This window comes from Pleurodeles waltl, chromosome 4_1 (genome assembly GCF_031143425.1).
Source record: "Pleurodeles waltl isolate 20211129_DDA chromosome 4_1, aPleWal1.hap1.20221129, whole genome shotgun sequence".
Classification (NCBI taxonomy): Eukaryota; Metazoa; Chordata; class Amphibia; order Caudata; family Salamandridae; genus Pleurodeles; species Pleurodeles waltl.
Window position 1 is genome coordinate 573,408,986 of NC_090442.1, and position 21,680 is coordinate 573,430,665.

Here is a 21,680-nt window from a genome sequence, read left to right on the forward strand (position 1 = left end):
AAATTATTCCTTACTGATATAAGAATGTGTCCCTAATTGTTACGTTGCCCTCTAAATGCCTTCTTTACTCTACCATATTACTATCCACATAATGAGCAATTCACCTTCCCGAATTATAAATGTTCCCTTAGCATTTGAGCTGTATGGTTTGTTTGTGTAGAGCTGCAAAAATCAATTTTCTACTAGTTATTGTATTCACTGTGTAAAATGTGTGCCATGTTTTAAAATGGATAATCATCTCTTCGTTGCTGGTTTGTTTTTCTCTGATATTAACATGTACAAATATTTTGTTTTTAAGAGCTTGTGGGTGGAGAGAACTGCACTTACACTGGTGCAGAGCTTGCCTGGGATCTCTCGGTGGTTTGAGGTGGAAAAACGTGAAGTGGTAGGTATACGCTTTTATACCGGCTCACCTTTAGCCTCAGCAGAACAATTGGTTTGCTAATATAAATTTCAATTTCTCGGGCCTGATGTGCTGTAGCAGACTGAATAATTGTGCGACATATGCCGTGTGTACCGAGAGTATTTTCTCATAATGATGTCAATAATGTCGGATCTTATTTCCTTTGGAAAGTTCAGATAATGATGACGTCACATAGGCGCCCATGTGTTACATAAATAGTGCCCCGTCCCCCAGTGCTGGATGAGGTTACTGTGAGCCTACGCAAAGCAGACTTCAGTAGTTTCCATTTAAATGGAATGTTGGCAGACCACATTTTTTTTTTTTTTAGATCTGTAAGGGATATTTAGTGCTGCAAAAAAGGCAAAAGTGCAAATGGACTCCTCTCTTTTGTTTCAGTTTTTAATGACAGCTCTGGTTTTTCCAATTCACAGAATGCATCAGTACTGTTTGGTGTGTTATTTACGACTACAAGTGTTGACAGCAGTTTGTTGGCCATGTTGGGACAGTAGACGAGCAAACCATTTTTGATGAAAAACACATTTATGTTCATCCATCCTGCTGTACATTTTCAAGCACATTGCCCAGTCATTGACATATTTGGCAAAACTGTTAGCTTTACAAACCCTAGACCTTTTTAGAGGTTGCTAAAATTGTTCATGTCACACAAAACATTCGTGCTATCCTTATTGTTTCTGACACCCGGATCTTTGCTACCCTTAATCTGTATCTAAACAATTGCCTGGATCAAGGGTGGTTAACTTGTGGTCCTTGGACCATGAACCAGGGAGTCTGCAGTTGTTTAGAAAATTAAATTATATTAGCAGATTTAAAAAGTTGCCTATTAAAAGGTACGGTAATTTTATTATTGTTTGAACTTATTGATTTTGAGCGTGGGCATGAAAAAAATATTATATACGCCCAGTTGGGCATGATGTATTGAATATCATTTTGAATTTCGTAATATGTAATTTGATATGTCAATTTAATTATCAGGAAACTTAATAAGGTGAAGTATTTTCTGCACATGAACAGGACATTCTGCCACTGGACTATGAAATGCTGTATTATAAAAATGTTGTTTTTGTCTGGTAGATCTCAGCATTAGTCTTTCTTTATTTTTCTTATCATTTTTTGATGCATAAAAATAGTGCCTGTAGTGCAGGCAAATCGGGCTGCAAAGAAGGCATACGCCCGAAACACTTTGCCCTTTTTTTTACCTTGATGCCAATAAACCATTAAGTGCCACAATTCCTGAAGCGCCACCTCTTCAGTGAAATGACTGTCAATTTGCTATAGTTAATAAAACACATACATAAAAAGAAAAAATGAAGTTTTAAGATGAGCTTTAAAAAGAGAGAACGCATTAGGAGCAACAAAGACAGTGATATGCTGCGGTCTAGAATATCACTTCATGTTTTAGAAATAAAACCACATTTTGAAAAACTGTAACCTTTACGGTAAAATTAAGATTTTTGATTTTTTTTTATAAATTCAACAAATTATTTTATATTTTGTGTATTTGTTGAATGTGTACTTGCTTCTATATTTTTATGCATTGTTTTGAGGTTCAAGTCTTAGAAGGTTCTTAGCCCGCCAGATTCCAATAGTGATCAATTGGGTGTACACAGGTGTCAAAAGGTTAAGCCCCACTAGTCTAGGTGCAGGAATCAAATCTGTACCTATAGATGTTTAATACACATTTGTGTCCCTGATACAATGAAAATGGGAATGTGTCATAAATGGGCACACACGCTGCCCTTACAAGGATATGCATCATCGCCTCTTTTCATCCACAACGATTTGATCATACTTGTTTATCCTATGTTTGGTGACTTCCTCTGTGGGGACCAAGCCCCATTGTTTCTCTTGCACTACTTGCTTTTTTTCCCGTTCTGTTTTCCTATTACTTATGCCTGGGTATCTTAAACCACAATGTTCTATTCATGCTTTCTTCATCTCCTATGAGGTGTGTGCTCCCACTGGTGCACTGTCCACCTGGAATAGTCTTGTATGCATGCTGAGTAATGGTCGCCATGTCCAAAGTAGACTGCGAGTTTTATCATTAAGAAGAGGTATCATGAGGTAGAAGATAGGTTCAGGATCTCGGGAATAAGGGCGGGTCTGCCTGCCTTTCTTTTCAGTGAGGCAGCAGAGCATCCCATGCTGTCTTCACTTTCCCGTGTGGTGATAATACAAGTACTCAAATGTGCCTGAAGACCATAAAAGTGCCAGTTTGCGTGACCGTTTTTCAAACTTTGTCTGATAACCAATTTCAGCTTGATCTGCTTCTCAGAAAACAAGGAAGGAACATTGCATGTCTAAGAGCTGATGGCTTTCTAGGGAGCAAACTCTCAATTGCTGCTTAAACTCTGTCCCTCTATCAGGTTGTGTTCTGTTACCATCCTTTCTACTTGTGCAGGCCCTGAGCTGTCATTTCACTGTGGGATTCAGTCATTCTGTCTTTATGGTTTTGGTGCTGCTTCCACAGAGCATTTCGACCTTGAGCACGCCTCCCTTACTGGGCCAAGGTAGTGGAAACAAGTAACTGGAACTTAGTCAGGTTCCTCTTGTTGGCGCCCTCTGCTGCAGTCCAAGCTGTTCAAGCATGTCAGTATCCTGACTCTGTTTCCTGCCCTGAAATTAAGCATAGCTCTACTCCCTCTTGGTATAGGAAGGAGTTGAGAAGGCACGTATTAGTGAGTGAGAAGCTTGATCACGAAAGAAAAGGAGAAAGGCATCCCTCCCACAAGCTTGGGACAATCTACTGTCCCTAAAAGGACAAGGGTGCCCAGGCTTTGCACAGTCTTCCTGTCTAGTTGACCACCATGAGAATATCTATCGGGATGTAGCTCCCATGCCATAGCAGCACTTAACCAATGAGAAAGAGGCACCGTTCTCGGCGCTCCCACACCAGATCCTTGAGGGACAGAAGTTTGTATCCGTGCCTTAGGGGCAGCCCCTCTATTCTGGGACGCTTGACAGTACAGCTGGTATTGGCTATCTTTTTCATCAGGATTGCTTCACTTTCGGATTTTTCCTCTTGCAGTCCACTTTTTGATAAGCCTGACACATCCAATATGTCTGATTAGGGACAGCAGTGACTTAAGTTGACTTCTCGGTTTCCATTAGATTGAAGCTCAGGTATTGCCAAACTGCTGACAGCCATTCTCAATTTCGGATGCCTTGAGCACAGAGTGAAATCCCTAGATGAAAAAGCAATGGAAGTAGCCACATGAAGGTAGATGGAGATGCACAAGAAGAGGATGCCAGATTGTGAGGCTAATGCTGATGGGCTTATAAAACAGCATAAATCCACATCTTGGCCATAAGACACCTTGGTGGGTTAACACACCTAATGCAGACATGTGGTTATTATCCCTGCCACTCCATTTAGTGCCAGCAGTCTGCCATTGCCTTTCAATCCTTATTTGATGTATAAATGGTTGTACCTTGTTAAGTCATTTTTGTACTAAGCAACAGCATTGTTTTGTTTTTTTTCAGTTCTAGTTGCTTCCCTTCGAAAGTGTAGTATGTTCCATTGAAATTAAGTCATATTTTTCTCATACAGATAGCTTAAAATAACTGTAATACTTATCAACACACCTTAAATAGAAAAGCGACACGAAGCACATGTAATGATAGGGGTTAACCTTACCCATTAAATGCCTTGTCCTATAACCCATATATCTAAAACCTTTAACTCTGTACTCAACACCCTTAACCATGTAGCCAAATCCCTTAACTCTAAATGTTCTCTGTACACCATACACTTAACCCCTATACCCTTAACATTATACCAAAGTTATAGACCTATATACTTCACCTTTTACTTTAAACACCTACTCCGTTACCATATACCCTAAACATCAAGCCCTTAACCGTTTAAATCAACCCCGGTAACCCTTATGTCCCAACCCCTGTACCTCAAACCCTTAATTCCTAATGCTAAACCCCAAACCCTTACATAGTACCCTTAACTTCTATATGCCAAATCCATAATCTTATACCTTTAACCTTATACAGATAACCCCTTAACCTTAAACCCTAACTCCTGGCCCTTAAGACCTGACTCCTTAATCCCTATACCTCAGAACTCCACCAATAACACCTACATCCTATACCATAACCCTCCTATACTACCCTTTCTTCAGTGTATTTTGTTAACAAACACTTTGTGAGTATTGTAGGAAAGTACCCGCTTTTTGGCATGGTTACCCCCACTTTCTGCCTGCTGTCAGTGTATTTTGACTGTGTTCACTGGGATCCTGCTAACCAGGACCCCAGTTACTGTGCTCTCTCCCTCTAAATTTTTTTGCTTAGGACTTTGCACACCCAACAATTGGCATACTTGCATCCTGATGTAAGTCCCTAGTATATGGTACCTAGGGCACTGGGGCACCAGGGGTTCCCTATGGACTATATTGTGCCATCCATGGGAGCCCGTGCAAAATGTGTCTGCAGGCCTGCCATTGTAGTTGGCGTGAAAAGGTGCATGCACCCATTCACTACAGGTCACTGCACCAGGTCACTGTAAGTCACCCCTGTGGTAGGTCCTCCTGGCCCAGAACGCAGGGTGCAGGTATCTGGGTGTGAGGCCGCCCCTGCATGAGCAGAGGTCCCCCTACGAACTCCAGCTCCATTACACTGGACTTCGTAAGTGTGGGAAAGCTATTTTACCACTCTACTGGACACAGGTCACTACATGTGTCCAGCTACATATTAGTAACTCCGAGCCTGGGCGTGTTTGGTATCAAACATGTCGGAATCATACCCCAATACTATTGCCAGTATTGGTTGTATGATTCCATGCACTCTGGGGGCTCCTTAGAGGACTCCTAGCATTGCTCCAACTAGTCTTCTGGGGTTTTCCGGGCACCCTGCGCTGCTGCCACCCCTCAGATTGTTTCTGCCCTCCTGCTGCTTGACCTGCTCAGGCAGAGGAAGACAGAACAAAGAATTTCCTGTGGGAGAGGGAGGCAACACTCTCTCCCTTGGAAATAGGTGTTACATGGCTTGGGAGGGGGTAGCCTCCCCAAGCCACCAGTATGCTTTGGAGGGCACATTTGGTGCCCTCCTTGCATAAACTGGTTAGTACCAATCCAGGGACACCCTGTCCCTGAACTGCTGTGAAACTGGGCAGTGGAAACGAAAGTGATCACTCCCCTGTCCGTCACAATCCACGGGTGGTGCCCTGAGCTCCTCCAGATGGCCCCTTGATTCTGCCATCTTGAATCCAAGGTGGGCAGAGGCCTCTGGGAGTATTTGAGTGGCCATGTCAGGTAGGTGACATCACAGCCTCCTCCTGATAGTTGGTCATCCTGCTAGGTGACCAATCCCCCTCCCTGGGCTATTTAGGGTCTCCCTCTTGGGTGGGTCCTCAGTTTGGATGTGTAAGATTCCAGCAGAACTGCAACAACGTCAGGCTGCATGGATCTTCTCTCCCCTGGAGCTGCGTGGATCCTGCATCACAGGTGGTGGTCTGGGGTGGTCCCCTTTGTCCTCTCTACCATCTTTCCAAATTGTGAGATGGTAAGCCCTTGCCTCTCCTTGCAGGGCAATACCCCTGTGCACCGTAACTCTTGCAGCTACCAATGCTTGTTTGTTCCTCCTCCAAGGGATCCTCAGGCTCCATGTAGCCCCAGCTCCCAGCAACTCTTCCTGTAATGCATAGTCGCCTGCCTGCTGCTCTAGTGACGTGGGACACTTCTACAGGTGTGCAGTGGGCGTCACTGTGACTCCTGTGACTGCTGCCCATGGGTCGCCTGTGGAGGCTGCCTCCTCTCCTTGTGACTCTCCCAGCTGCTGAGGGTCACCCTGGACTCCCCTCCTTGGGTCAAGTCCCCTGGACGTTGCTGGTCCTCTTCAGCCTTGCAACACCTTCTTCTCCAACTCTTGCATTTGCCAAGGCTTGTTGGTGGTTTTTCCAGCACCAGTGACCGACTACATCACGACCGAAGATGTGAGACATCATTTGCATCACTTCTCGAACCCCACGTCTGCTCCTGTGCTGCACTACTGACTTTCTTTGTCTACCCTCAACTTGATCCTGAATCCACAGAACGTGGGTAGTGGTTCCTGCCTCAGCCAGACACTCCATCATGAATTGGACTTGGTTCCCTTCCTTTGCAGGTCCTCTTCTATCAGGATCCACCTTTGGGTTCTTCCAGTCTTGTTGTGGTGTTGTACAATCCTTTTCCAAAGTCCTGCTGTAGGTTTTGGGGAAAACCAGAAACTAACCTCTGCTCTCCTGGTCGCTGGGCTTCACCCTGGTACTCACCTCTTGGGGTTCCTAGTTCCTCCAGCTTCCCTCTATTGCTTCGACTTCCTTGGGTGGGGGACTGCCTTTCACATTACATTTTTTTAGTAATTGGTTTGACCCTCCCTATAGCCCTCACTATTTGCTATTGCTTTTTCCATTGCCTATTGCTTTCTATGCAGTTTAGTGACTGCTAATGTTTATATAATAGTGTGTTTACTTATCTCCATTTGGGGTACTTTAGAATTTGTGTTACCATAATAAAGTACCTTTATTTTTATAACACTTTGTGGTTCTTTCATGTGTGTAAGTGCTGTGTGGCTGTAGTAGTATTGCATAAGCTTTGCATGTTTCCTAGATAAATCTTGGCAGCTCATCCACAGCTACCTCTAGAGAGCCCTGGCTTCCTAGGATCTGCCTACACTTCACTAATAGGGGATACCTGGTAAAAGGTGATAACACCATTAGGTGCTCACCACACATCAGGCCAGCTACCTACAAGTATCACTTTTTGTAAGTATTTGTTTTGAGTACTAATAATTGAGAAGTTTTTATTTTTAGACTTGTTGCATTTTTATCAAGTTCCGTTGAGTTTGATGAAAGTAAAACCTTGGTTTTGCAGCATTTTGAAACCCAAAGCTAAATGTCTTTAGATTTCGTTTTTTTTCTGACTATTGATGTTAATTTTTGTGTGAGATTCATTGCAAGGTATCTGTTAGAAATGGAATCTCTAGTTGGCAGTCGGTTTGTACCCTGTCAAAGTAGTGCCCTCACTCTAGTCAAGATAAGGTAGATACCTAGCTCAGATTACCACTGCTCACCCCCCTGGTAGCTTGGCATGAGCAGTCCGGCTTATCTCAGAAGCAATGTGTAAAGCATTTGCACATAACATGCAATATTACAGTGAAAACACTACAAAAGGACACCACACCTGTTTTAGAAAAATAGCCAATATGTATCTGTGTAAAATAAGACTAAAACAAGAAAATTCAACATACTATAATAAAGATATGAATTTAGTGAGAATTAACTTAAAAATACAGTTCCTTGAAGTCGATAGCTCCGTCTGGGGCCATCATGGCATCGTGAACAGCAAATCCAACAGTTCTGTGCGGCTCCGGTGTCGGGAATGCCCGCAAACAGTATCTTGGAAATGCAGGGCATTGTGATCATCGCAATGAGATCCGGAGTGTGGCGTTGCTGGCGTCGCAGGCAGCGGTTCCGGAGATCGGTGCTGGGGTCGTCGGGCCCTTGAAGTCACGCGCGTTTCAGTTCGAACTCTGGGTTGATGATGAAGATAGGAGCGCTGGCGTGGATGGCTTCAGGGGTGCGGTGCAAAGTGGGACGATGCAACGCTCGGTGCCCACAGGTCAAAGTGCAGGCATCGGCTTGGTGACAGCATCCTGCGGTGTTGGTGATACCAGGGCTGCTGTGTGAAGTGGGGTGGTGTGAAGTGCGGTGTCTCCAGGTCACAGTGCATGCAGTGGCGTTGTTGCTGAATCGCTGTTGGTAGGCATGGGACAGGCTCTGTGCCGGACCCACTGGACGCTGTGCAGACATGGGCGTCTGTTGACGATGCTGGAGTCGATGGTGCTAGCATCGATGGACCGGGGCTGTGGTGCGGAACGGTGCTTCGTGTAACTCACGGGCGGTGTCCTCAGGCCACTGTGCAGGCAGCAGCATTGGTTTAGGTGTGGAGTGATGTTGGTGGGGATGCCAAGGTTGCTGTGTGAGCATGGCGATGCAGAGTGCGGGGCCCATAGGTCACGGTGCAAACAGCGGCTCGGTGATGGCGTCAGGTGGCAGCATCAGTGAGACCAGGGTTGCTGCACGATGTGGGGCATGGCTCCATGTGGTGTCGTCAGGTCACGGTGCATGCAGCGGCTTCGTTGATGGTGTCTTCTATTGGAGCATAAAACACACAGTTCCAAGTGCTGTATGCAGTTGAAGCTGAATGCTTTGATATCTCTGTGACTTCCAACAGGAGGCAAGCTCTACTTCAAGCCCTTGGAGAAATTTTGCAAGCAGGATACACAGCAAAGCCTGGTCTTTGTCCTCTTTAAGGCAGAAGCAGCAACTGCAAGTTAACCCAACAAAGCACTGTCAGCAAAGGGGTACTCCTCCTCCTCCAGCTCTTCTCCTTGGCAGAGGTTCCTCTTGATCCAGAAGTGTTCTAAAAGTCTGGGTTTTTTGGGTCCACTACTTATACCACTTGCCCAGGCCTGGCCCCAGACACACACCAGGGGGTTGGAGACTGCATTGTGTGAGGACAGGCACACCCCTTTCAGGTGTAAGTGTCAGCTCCTCCCTCCCCACTCTAGCCCAGGACACTCATCAGGATATGCAAGCTCCTTTTGTGTCACTGTCTAGAGGGAATTCACAGCAGGCCAACTGTCAGTCTGACCCAGACGTGGTATACACAAGCAGGCAGAGGCACAGAATGGTTTAAGCAAGAAAATGCCCACTTTCTGAAAGTGGCATTTTCAAACTGAAAATCTAAAAAACAACTTTATCAAAAGGTGTATTTTTAAATTCTGAGTTCAAAGACCCCAAACTACACATCTCCATCTGCTCCCAATAGGAAACTGCACTTAAAAGATATTTGAAGGCAGTCCTCATGTTAACCTATGAGGGAGATAGTCCTTGCAACAGTGAAAACAGAATTTGGCAGTACTTCACTGTCAGGACATGTAAAACATATCAGTACGTGTCCTACCTTTAGCATACACTGCACCCTGCCCATGGGGGCTACCTAGGGCTTACCTTAGGGGTGCCTTACATGTAATAAAAAGGAAGGTTTGGGCCTGGCAAGTGGGTACACTTGCCAGGTCGAATTGGCATTGCGAGACTGCACACAGAGACACTGCAGTGACAGGTCTGAGACATATTTACAGGGTTGCTCATGGGGGTGGCACAGTCAGTGCTGCAGGCCCACTAGTAGCATTTGCTATATAGGCCCTGGGCACACATAGTGCACTTTACTATGGACGTATTAGAAAATCAAATATGCCAATCATGGATAAACCAATCACCAATACAACTTAAATAGGGAGCACTTGCACTTAAGCACTGATCAGAAGTGGTAAAGTGTGCAGAGACAATAAACTAGAAAAACAGGAGGTCAGAAGGCAGAAAGGGAAAACACGCCAAAAGATGCCAGGTCTGACAGTATCCTAGTTGAGACATAAATTAGTCTTGATTTTATGGTGCTAAGGGTGGATAAACAAGGTTGCCTCTCACGTATTTGTTGTGTTTGGAAGGAGTGGGCGGGTGTAATGAATCTTGCTAGCATGCTCTATTAGGCTGCTTAATTAGAAAGGTTTAACACAAGGCCATTTGCATACGTAAATTACACTTACAAGCGCAAAATGCTTTGTGTTTTGGGTTTATTCTTTTACTTTCACGGAAGTGTCTATTCTCTTTTTACAGGTAGCTTTGGTTGTACTCTGTTTATTGACTGCTTTAAAATAATAGGGTTCAAGAAAAGCAGGGAAATTGGATTGGTTTCTATCAGTTTGTGAACTGTGAATATGTCATGCAAGATGGAAAGTGACCTGTAACAGCAACAAGGGAGACTGCTGATTGTTTTCCACCTCCTAGTTGTAGAGTCATCTTCCATGTTTAAGTAGAAAACAAACGCATCATGTAGTCATAATGCTTCAGTGATAAATCAATTAACTGCAGTAATTAAGCAACTCAAGACCCGAGTGCACTTGATTGTGTTAGATGTATGCAACTTGTAATTGACTAATATTATCGCACATCAATGTTTTTTAAATGGCTAAAGGTGCTGTTATCAGTGATTTCTAATTACATATCTGCAAAGAATAAAGTGCGTCATGAGGATAATTTGCTGCAGATAACGCATTGCATATCCTGGCATATCATTAAAGAGCTTAATAAACAAGTCACACACTTGCATCATTGCTCACACAGACTTGCCTAATCTATGTTTGTTGAACCAAGTCTGAGTCGACATTATCTTTAAAGACCCTCTTCATTATCTGTTCCCTTGTGTGAAACGTTGGCAAATGACTGCAGAAGTTCCTGGCTGAGTTACATAAACTGAAGAATGAAAGTGTTAATGTAAGGATTGGTGTGCGCCTCGGTTTAGACTGATTGGTGTCATACAGTGTGGTGAAGCTGTAGCGGTGGTGTGTTACCACATTGGGAAGTTGTTAATTGTGTTGTTATGGAGCTCTAGTTCATGTTCTTTTATTTTGAACATTCGTTGTTCATCGCTTCTGAAAACATGTTTGTCCTTTTCTCCTCATATTCTACTGAGGAAGTTAAGGCAGAGTCTCCCCTCCGCCTTTGACCTCCCGCTTTCTGTTAGTTGTAGGATGCTCCCTGGCAAGAAGCTGCCAGTTATTCAGGACCATATCCCTGGCAAGAAGCTGCCAGTTATTCAGGACCATGCGCAGTAACCCCGTGCCTGACTATAGTTGGTGTATGAATTACAACTACTCTTCCCCTGTCACTTGCACATGGTGTATGAAGATAATTGCCGTTCAGTAATGAAAGTATGTCAGTAACTCGCTGCACAACAAAAGTTGCAGATGTGCGTATACTTTTTTTTTTTTTTAAACACCCTCTCATGCATCTTTAAAAAAAAAAAAAAGCCTCTCATCTAAATATTCTTGACACACATTAATTACCACCTCCACAACGCTGCTTTCATAATGCAATGGTACAAGGTGTTTGCATCAGAAAATGCCTTTCTTAGTAACAAGGACATGTAACAGCACTGGTAAAAATGTTGTATTATTCAGCCTTCTAACTGTATAAGAACATTTTAGTACTTCCCTCTTGCTGCACATTAGAGCTCCTAAAAAAGACCCTTATGCCTCAGAATACAAGCCACCTTTGATGTTACCTTGCCCTTATGTTGCTATTCTCTTCCTATGTCAGTCACACCTCTCCTGGTTCCTTCTGTGTAAAGCCATCTGTCACTTATGCTTTTTGCAATTACTCATCCAAAGTCATCTTTTCTCTGGTTTGTGATGGAATGTCTAGCCTATTTATATATATATATATATATATATATATATATATATATATATATATATATATATATATATATATATATATATATTTATTTTTATAGCCTTAGCTTGGTCCATCATGACTGCAGTGTGGACCAAGGAGGCATAAAATGTGGCAGATGTTGACTGAATCTACCTTACATGATTTACTTGCAATAGGTCAGTGCAGTGATCACTTTTCTTTAAATTCGCATTACTCTGTTTGGCAAAAGAGTAGTTTCATCGCCACAGGCCTCATTTCAAACCCATTCATTTCCCAACTTCCTTCCACAGGGAGAAGTAGAAGCCATAGGCATGGGAGCAGATCTATACATCGTTATCATGTCAAAGATAATGAAAGTATTGGTGAACGTAGCATAAAGGGTGTGCAACCTCAGTGTGAATTTCTAAAAGCTGATGCTTGATGCACAACCACAAATGTGTTAAGGCATGCTGGTTGGAGGTGTATAAGTAGTGGAGGCCGCTGCAGAGAGGGTACTTAATAGAACAATTGTAGTACCCTTAGATGTGAGACATCAAACAGAGGTGCTCCACTCTAGAAAAAAACGTTATTAGTGTCCGGCCATGCTTTTGCATATTTTAGCTGTGTGTGGGATAAAATGGGCATTAGCAGCTTCATCTCTATAAAGAACCATAGTTCTTGAACCAAAGAGTGATGGGCAGTGGGTCAGTCTTTTTCCAGAATAGGGCTGTGAGTGGTTTTGCTGCCCCAACATTTGTAGAATCAGGGCCCATTATATGAAGTCATTCCCTCCAGCTGGTCCTGTCTCTTGCCCAAGATCATACCTCCTGGGGCTGCAATGATGAGTAAGCAAGCACCCCTGAGACATCTTTCCAGAACCTCTTTATGAGTGATCAGCACCACCATATGTGGATGATGATTTCCCTCCAGCAATCATCTGGGGCAGCTTTTCCCAAGCTTTGGCGGGCCACGAAAGTCCAGGAATGCCCTTAAATTTAAATTCTATATTTATCTTGTCACGTTTTCTGTGCTCCAGAGACAAAGGCCAAATGTCAGGCTATGCCGTCTGACAAATTGCTGCTTATTTTTTTTTTACAGTGGGTAATGGTGTTTACAAACCCCTCTGACTTTGCAGTCAGAAAAGAAAAATAAAGTGAATTGACTATCTTGCTGGGGTACAGGGAGTGTGAAAGGAAAGGCAGTACAATGTCATTTTTTGTAACACACAACAAAATGTAAATACCGTGAAGTGTACATGTTCCGCAATTAGTAAAGCAAAAATGCAGCATATTATTTTGTAATTCTGAAGTGTGATGGATATAAAGATCTTATTAGGATCAAAACAAAGCAAAACACTTTACTTGGTGGTGCACAAATGACAATTATTCACTGAAACCCATTTTCTACACATTGTCATTTGTGTGCAATAGGGTTTAATCAGTAAAACTGTATATCTGTGCAAATTTAGAGACCATTTCAATGGAAAATATGCTGCCGCAAATGACAGAGGATAATACCTTGATACTTTAGTTATATTAAAATAATCACCCACCTTATGTTGATTAAAGGTAGGTGGGTCGTGAATGTTATTCTGAAAATTGGGCGTTGGTTCTAAAACAATTGGGAAGCACTGGTCTGTAGTGAAAGGAAAGATGTGGCAAAGATGTACTGGCATCATGTAACCCTGATACATTATTTTGTAAGCAGATTCCCTATGTGAGAGCAATTGGAAGGCCTTTGAAATACCAACACACAGGCCAGCCAACATTTCATGTGTGATCGATCCACTCAAATCTCTTTCCCATTTTTGCTGGAGGGCCCATCTTCCAACTGTTTTGCTAAACTGTAGTGCCCTGTACGTGTTGGAGAGCAGGCGTCTCGAACGACATACTTGGGTACCAATTTTTCATATAGGGACAGGGGATTGATTGGCTGCCTGTGTGTTGGGAGAATTTAAGGCCCAGTATTGCTGTTGGAAATATTGGATCTGATTATTTCAGGAGTGTTGTCGACTGTTTTGCATTGTTCACAAAATCTAATCCATCCCTGACTAGAGAAAGTCCGCTAGTATTCTGCATGTTTCCTTTTCTCGTGGTAGACGACCTTGCCTTACACACACACAGAGTGAATGCTTTATTAAGAAGGACAGGCCCCCATCACTGCAGTGAGGTCCATAGCTCTAGTACTTTTTACCGGGCTAGCTATGTACGCCTTACATACATTGTGCGCTTCTATCCATGCCAGATCTTGCCACTACGAGCTTCATTAAAAAGCACATTTTCTCACTGTCTGCTCTTGAAAATAAAATGGATTTGAGCTGCCCTATATCTGTGCTCCAGTTCTCCTGTCTCTGGGTGCCATGAGAACTCTCCTGGAGATACATGGTCAGTGTATATGTGATGGAAATGCTTACTGGAAGGGATTGAAAGAGGTGCAGGTCTCTTGGGCCAACATTCATTTTCAGAACATTTATGTTCAATATGCATAGGGGATGCCACCTTTTAAAATCATCATATAGTTGTTGGCTTCCCTCCACGTTTTTAGTCTGTTGGTTAGGATGAAGCTCAAGTGCAGGGTTGAGCGGTCTGCCCACTTGAACGGGTAAGTTCTCGGGAAGTTAAGGACTTACAAGTTTTACTTGTTAATCTTGTACGCTTCCTGTATCGGTTCAGCTCATCCATGACCAGAAGTAGGGGGTTCTACTGGTCAATCAAAGACAACAAAATGCTATCCGCAAAGTGCCCCTCATCCCGAAAGGGAATTCTCCTAATCTCGCTGCAAGAGTTTTTTTTTTTTATTGCTAGCGGCTCTGCTGCCAATGGCGACAAGTAGGAGAGGGGGGAATAGAAATCCTTGCCTCTTTCCCTGTGGGGGGAGTAGGTGAGGGGACGCTGGAAGTTTAACAGAGTCTCCTCTGATCCAGTCTTTCAATATTTGGTTTCAATACGTGCTTGTCAAGAATCACTTCCGGGAACTTCCAGCTAATGTGGTCAAAGTTCTTCTTGGTTATGAGACATAGCTATAAGGTTGCAATAATCTTTCTCCCGGCCTTTTAAGTGCAAAGCACCTGACTTTGTCACAGCATCGTCTGATACATAAAGCCTGCCGTGTAGGACCTTGCTTAAGATTTTTACGTGTAAAAACATTGGTGTGCGTGAAGGCATAGAATAAAGCAGCCGTCGGTTTGCCTAGTTGCGGGAGGAAGTCTTTATAAAAGAACGCCGGGTGCCATCTGGTCCCGTCATTTTCCCCGACTGTGTGGTTTTGGAAAGTTTTGGGATCTCTAAACTCATAATTTGGCTCCCGTGGGACCTCGCACTGCTGTCGAGTACTGCACTCACGCACAGGTCTCTGGACACTCCGCCATGGCCTCCCTGCATCCTCTCTACAAGGGGCACTTATAAAAAACTGAATTTGCATTTAGTTAAAAACGCTGATGAAAATGTGATAACCACACTGGGGAAAATACTATCTTTATATCAAAGTCTAGATCTAGGCAGAAAAATTCCATTTCCTCTACACATGGGACTCTTAGAATTGAAATTAATTTAGGAACATTTCTTTTGCGGGATCCTACTGCCTCCTAGTGGTTGTTAATGCCTATTCATCAAATAATAATAAATGCCGTTCATGGCACTTTTACTGGACTATGGCTTTTACTGAATTGTATTGGAATTGTATTTATCTAGCCCTTACTACCCCTGACCAGGCGTCGAAGCACTTTCAGCAAATAGCACGCTACTCCGGAAACCCAGAGGAATTAGTGGTGGATTAGTATAGAGACATATGAATACAGTATGCGGAGGATATGTTACTCTTTGTGACTGCTGATAATTTATCATGCTTATTGAAGTGGCTCCCGCGCCAGGGTGCACCTTTCCATCTCTGTCAAGTTCAGGGTCAGAGGCCATGTTGAAATCTTGCCACTTAACAAGCAGTGGCGGCCAGTGAAATGTGAGAGTGGTTGGGCGTAAACAACACAAGGAGCGGGCAGGGGAGCAGCTGAGCCAAGCCCTTGAATGAACAGGCATATGTATGGCATTCTGATGCCTCTTTTCAAAGGCACTAGGCTAAGTGGAGAGACACTACTGGGAAAATGTATTTATGGCAACATTAAGTTCCAGATATTAAAGACAGTAAATGTTCTTCTGACCTGCACAGTGCAGATTGTCTGCTAGGCTTCCAGTCCTTATACTCTAGCAGAATTAATTCATGTTTACGGGAATGGCTTGGATTCCCGGTCACAGTGGAGTAGGGGAGCTTCACATTCTCTCCTTAAGAGTGTGTCTTCACAGAATGCTCTGGGGCAATTTCCAACAGCATAAGGCACATTACAAACACAATAAATACTTAAATGAAAACCCCACCTTCCCGATGTACAGCATGGCTTGCAGCATGCATTCCCACTGAGAGTGGCACGTTGAGGGCGTGGCTCCCAAGTGTCCTGTGCCCATGTGTGAATGGAGGCCACTGACCTACGAAGTGCCGAATCACACAGGTTGCCAACATGTGCAAGATAGTAGCATCCTCTTCACCTCTCACTTCCACTCACAACTCTGAAAGATGACTGAACGTGTAGGGTACATTACATGAGTAGGAGAATGGAACACAGAACGCTGCAGTGGATGCCACTCTGGGGCCAGCATATGTTTTTATATTGGTCAGCCTACTCATCGAGGCTAATACTGTGCAATGAGATGTATTATATATGCATGTAGAAATGGACTGCTTATTTTATGCTCACTTTTAAATAGAAAATGTTACACAAGACAAACTTGATAAGCGATCAGCTTTTAAATTAATACCGCCTTTCCTAGACAGAGCGAAGACCGGCACATTTTGGTGATTGGTAAAAACAGAACCTCCAAATCTTTAAATAAAATTCCAGTTAAACACATTGGTTAATGTGCTGGTCTCAAGCTATGTGTGAGAAAATTGTGGTCGACTCCAGAAAGTAAGCTAGAACGCCAATACCACCTCAAGATATTATTTTCAAATAACCTCACCCTGATGAATTTTCCACAAGCAGTTCATACGCCTGCTATGAGAAACAACAGCTGCACTTTCTTTTCTCTCTTAAAAACTGTTGGCTTGTACAGCACTCTCAAAGGGAGCAAGTGGCAAGGCAGCCAGTGGAGTGCCAGAGACTCACAGTCCAAGTCAGCTTGGGGGGCAGGGGAGGACGCTAATTGAAATCAGCGCACTGCCGAATCCTTTCAGATCAGTCATCCATGTGATGACCCAGCCTTTTGTGAACACCACCCCTTTCCCATCTCGCTGGAGGGAGAGGAGGTATCAGTCAGACCTGCTGTTCCCACCCTATGACAACATGGGGAAGAACAGCTATACAACTCGCTTATTGACACACAGAGGTGAAGCTTAGCGAGCTGCCGTCACATCACAAGGGGTGTGGCCCTAAACTCCAGAAGGCCATTGAGGGCCAAGGTGGACAAGAGGTAAGCCTGGTAAAAAAAAAACTGCAACGACACGCACTGGCGTATGTGCCTTTGATAAGTGCCTGACTGCCTGGGTCAATAGGAGACAGTAGTGTTAGGGGAAAATTACTATCTTTATAAAAAGAGGCTACAGGAAATAAGTGGAGGGGCAGGGCCCCAGTGCTCATGATAACGTATCCCTCCTGTTAACAAGTCTCTGTCCACTTTCCCTATCAGTTCGTGCAGGAGCTTCCGAAGTATGGTTCTTGGACTATGTTTGGAGCATGAAGGTGGAGGATGGTGGTGGATCTATTGTATAGCATGAGTTGGAGCATGATATAATGCCCCTCCCCATTCCTCTTGACTTTTGTTCTTCTTCCCCCTATGGTGTTTTTGCAGAGAATGACCATATCCACGGTCTTAGTGGATGCCGAGTCCCAGAATTGGTTGGGATAGTGTCTGTGCTGCATTGGGAATTTGCTGTGGCTCGGGGTTGTTATCCTCATACCTGAGCCAGAGGCCTGTAGTCTACATAGGCAGCTGTAGCGAAGCAATTGGCATACAGTTGTGGTCATCTCGCTGGAATCTCCCTCTAACGTACATGGGTCAAAGTAGTGTTTTTATAATAAAACAGCTGATGTTCCAAGAAAGGATCCCCACGTAAGAGTGTGTATGTTTCTGTGAACATTGGAGACAAAGCGAACCACTTTTGCCGGCAACCTATCTTACTGCAGCCTTGAGAAAAGCACAGAGTGAAAGAAATGTCTTGTTGAAGAACGCAGTGCTGACCTAGGCGTTAGAGAAACTAAAACAAGACAGCAAATGTGGCTACTGTTAAAATAATATAACAAAGCTAAAATAAAACATATCCATGTTAAAGTGCACAGCGGCAGGCCTAGTTTGCTAAAATAACATGTATGAAACTATAGCTAAAATGGCTATACAACAGGTGTTTACCTGAAGTCTTCCGCTGTCTCTGTCCAACTTGTATGGCACTTCTAGCAAATCTTTGAAGACTATCTAGAGGTGTGTATACATTTAAAAAATGATTGCCGACGATCAACTGGTTTTTTATGCACACATGGTTGCCATCATTTGTCAGTTTTTGAATTGTGGGACAATAAAGCACTTTATGGATTTCGGTGTTTCTTTTGTGGGATGTAGTATTCATCTTCGCCACAATCAGAAATTAAATGGTCCGTCTGACATACTGTTGCGTTCTTGTGTTTTTACTTGTTTTCTAAATTAAATTAACGTTTAAGTTAACATTTTAGGATGCAGAAAATCTCAGTGTTCACCCTAACTTTCTCCTAGGTGGAAATGAGTCCTCTGGAAAATGCAATTGAGGTGTTGGAAAACAAGAACCAGCAGCTGCGAACACTGATAAGTCAGTGCCAAACTCGACAGATGCCTAATATTAATCCACTCACAATGTGTCTAAACGGAGTCATCGATGCTGCAGTTAATGGTGGAGTTACTCGGTACCAGGCGGTAAGACCATGGCTGAAAATCTCTCTTCATTTTTTCCCAAAAATTGCTGTCACGTACTGCTTGCTGTACTCTGGTGGTAATTGTTATCCTTTTTTATTCCTACATGCTTGGCTACAGAAAAGAAACTGAGTATATATATATGTATATATATATATATATATATGTGTGAAAATAGCGTTAGTTTAAATCTCTTGGTTAACAATCTCCTCAGTGTTTTGGCTTTTACCCAATTCACAAAGTGCAGCCATACTGTCTCTCATTTTAATGCCCTTCACTGGCTCATACTTGGGAAAAGAACAGTCTTCCCAGTTTTTGCATCACATGCTGACATTTAAATCTGCACTAGCTACCCTACTTGTGAGGTGTAGACAGCAAGTAGAGTCCTTGTGCGGGTTTTCCAGTGATGTCTATAGGAGGCGAGCTTTGAAACCTGCTCTAAAACCTGAAGAAAAGGATGAAAATTTACGCTGTTGTGGAAGTGAATTCCAGAATATGAGCCCGACCACAGAAAAAATCTCCACCTTTGGTCTTATGTTTAAACCCGGGAATGTGTAGTGGTACTTTGTTTGTGCTACACGGATATCTTCTGGAGGAAGGTGCACTACATCGGTTATTGTAGGTGGGCCACTGGTTATCCAGCACTCTTTTTTAAAACATTGTCACGATCTTTAACTGGTAGCCTGTGTAGTTCATTCTGGCCCTTAATAATATATCTGCTTTTCTTATTCAGTAATGAGCCTCACTTCTGCAGTTTGGGCTCTCTGAATGTTATTTGACATGATGGTAGCCTTACATAGTGACGATTACAGTAGCTCAAACTAATGTTCATTATTGTCCCAACTACTAAAGCTTTTTAATTGTTGAACAGCAATAAAAGTAAACGTTTGTGTCTATTAAGTTGATAAAAACAACTTCCAGTTACCTTTTTGCTAGGGCCTCTTCTGTCACCCTTCACAAAAAAACTAATGCCCATATTTTTCGCTGTGGATTGGGTTCTTTATAAAGGAACTGGGGAGCAAATAAAGTGAATGATACTAGAGTAGTCTTTCAGTGAAAGCATAGCTTTAGAACAATTGAGTTGGAGTTGCTGATTATTCGTCCAGTTTTCCTGTGTCTTTATGTACATTTTGCAACTTTGAGTTGGAGGAGGAATATTTGCTAAAATGGATGTATACTTGGGTGCCATCTGCCTGGGACCTTACCTGCACATATGCATCCCTGAAATCTCACAAAAGAGGGCACAGATAGATGTTAAGCTCTTTACTGCCTTCTGGCTACGTTTGCAGTATACAAATACCACACATACATAAATACTTTAATCAGCTCATACAAGATCCTTTTCACCCTGGCACGTGCCTCTCCAGCAATGTCCACGTTTGCTTGCTCTTGAAACAGCTCAGAGTCAGCATCCAAAAATGTCTCTAATGTTTTTGATCCAATCCCTGACAACTCCCTTACTATATGACAATAATTGAGACCTGGCTCAAAATGCCACTGCAGTAATCAGGGCTCTTATAGAAGGGAGGAAATGTTCCTGCCGCAGTGCAAATGCTCTAAGTAATGTGATTTGCTGCACTTCGTTTCAGGGTACACATTTTAGCAAATAAATATAAGATACACAATAAATACCATACAAACATACACAAACACGTTGTGAAAGGACTGCAGATGATTTTGTATTTGGAAGTGCATCTATCTGGTACGATTGAGATTGTGGGATGTCCTTTGAAGTACATCTTCAAAGTCATCAGACTCTCCTAATGGTTTCAGGCAAAAGCATGTCTTGGATATTTCTCTTTAGTAAATTTGTGTGTCATAATTCTGGCTGTTTGCTCTTGGGTCCATCCGGTTCATGGGCTCTGAAGCTGTAACCTGGAGCTGTGGATTCCAGGTTAGTTATATTGTTGCTTGATCCTATCTCCATTTAGAAACGGGGACATGTGACAACTATCACCTGGTGTTTGCAAATCATATTTTGTCAAAGCATGTGAAGGGTTGAATGGGTGTATAGAGCTTAATAAATATGATCCATGGACGTATGATCAAAGAGTGAAGTGCCCTTTTTGCTTATTCAGGGGTGACTTATGAGAATATCAGATAAAACAACGTTGCTTTTTCTTAAAAATGGAAGTTTAATCTTGTTGCGTTGTCAGAATTGTGAACTTAGTCATTTTTAGTCAGGGCTCTTGTCTTGTATTTTTTCCAGTCCCAGAAGTTTGTGTCATTGTTAACAGTAAGTTGTTGGTGGCATTGTTAACAAGAACCGTTATCATGCTAATGTACTTTTTGACTACCCAGGATATCAAGTATATTGCCTTCTGAGAGCTTGTCAAACTCAGGTTTAGATGATTTTTATGTACAATTCTGTGACTTGGGATCTTTCCTGCTCAGTGACCTGCACTAATTACCAGTAGTGCAAAGCCCATGGTCTTAGTTCATGATCCTGCTCTTTTAACTCAAATAGACATTCATGCTTTAGCGCATAATTACATTTAGGCTAGAGGTCTAACTGTTGAAAACCAGGTAGGATCAAACGTAGATACCACTGTAAGGCCTCCTAGACATAGATTTGTGGACTGTGTTCTTATATGTCATTATCTCTTACCTTCCGTTTCCATTCTCAGGAAATTACTCAACGCTCACCATACTACTGAAACGTGATATTATTGTTGATTCATGTTCAGAGGCTAATACATTGATTATGTTTTAACGTAATAGTACTACTACCACTTACTTCCAACACTTAGACACATCAAATTCTGTCTTTTCAATTGTTCTACAAAAATAGTTCTTCTTGAAGAGTGTGTTTGCATGTTTGAAGGTCCACCGTGTAGTGATTAAATATAAGCTACATAAATGCTCATTTGTTTATCCTCGTTGTTTATACTCTCTACAGGCATTCTTTGTGAAGGACTATATATTGAACCACCCTGAAGATGGAGAAAAGATTACACGATTAAAAGAATTGATGCTTGAGCAGGTAAATTTATGATAGGCATATCTTGTATTTGGCTCAGAATTCAAGTACTGGAACAGTATATCTGCTCTGACCTGGGATGAGGTAGTAGAATGTGAGTTGCAGCTCTGC

At 42.8% G+C, this 21,680-nt stretch overlaps 1 protein-coding gene across 2 annotated transcripts in view; it reads left to right on the forward strand.

The window, feature by feature from the left end:
- Positions 1 to 21,680, forward strand: part of DOCK4 (dedicator of cytokinesis 4) — a 1,300,588-nt gene that overhangs the window by 1,179,014 nt on the left and 99,894 nt on the right. For both annotated transcript variants that reach the window (XM_069228963.1, XM_069228964.1), the window contains 3 exons: positions 299 to 385; positions 18,416 to 18,592; positions 21,489 to 21,572. In XM_069228963.1, coding sequence (XP_069085064.1) covers positions 299 to 385; positions 18,416 to 18,592; positions 21,489 to 21,572 — 348 coding nt within the window. The remainder of the gene's footprint in view (positions 1 to 298; positions 386 to 18,415; positions 18,593 to 21,488; positions 21,573 to 21,680) is intronic.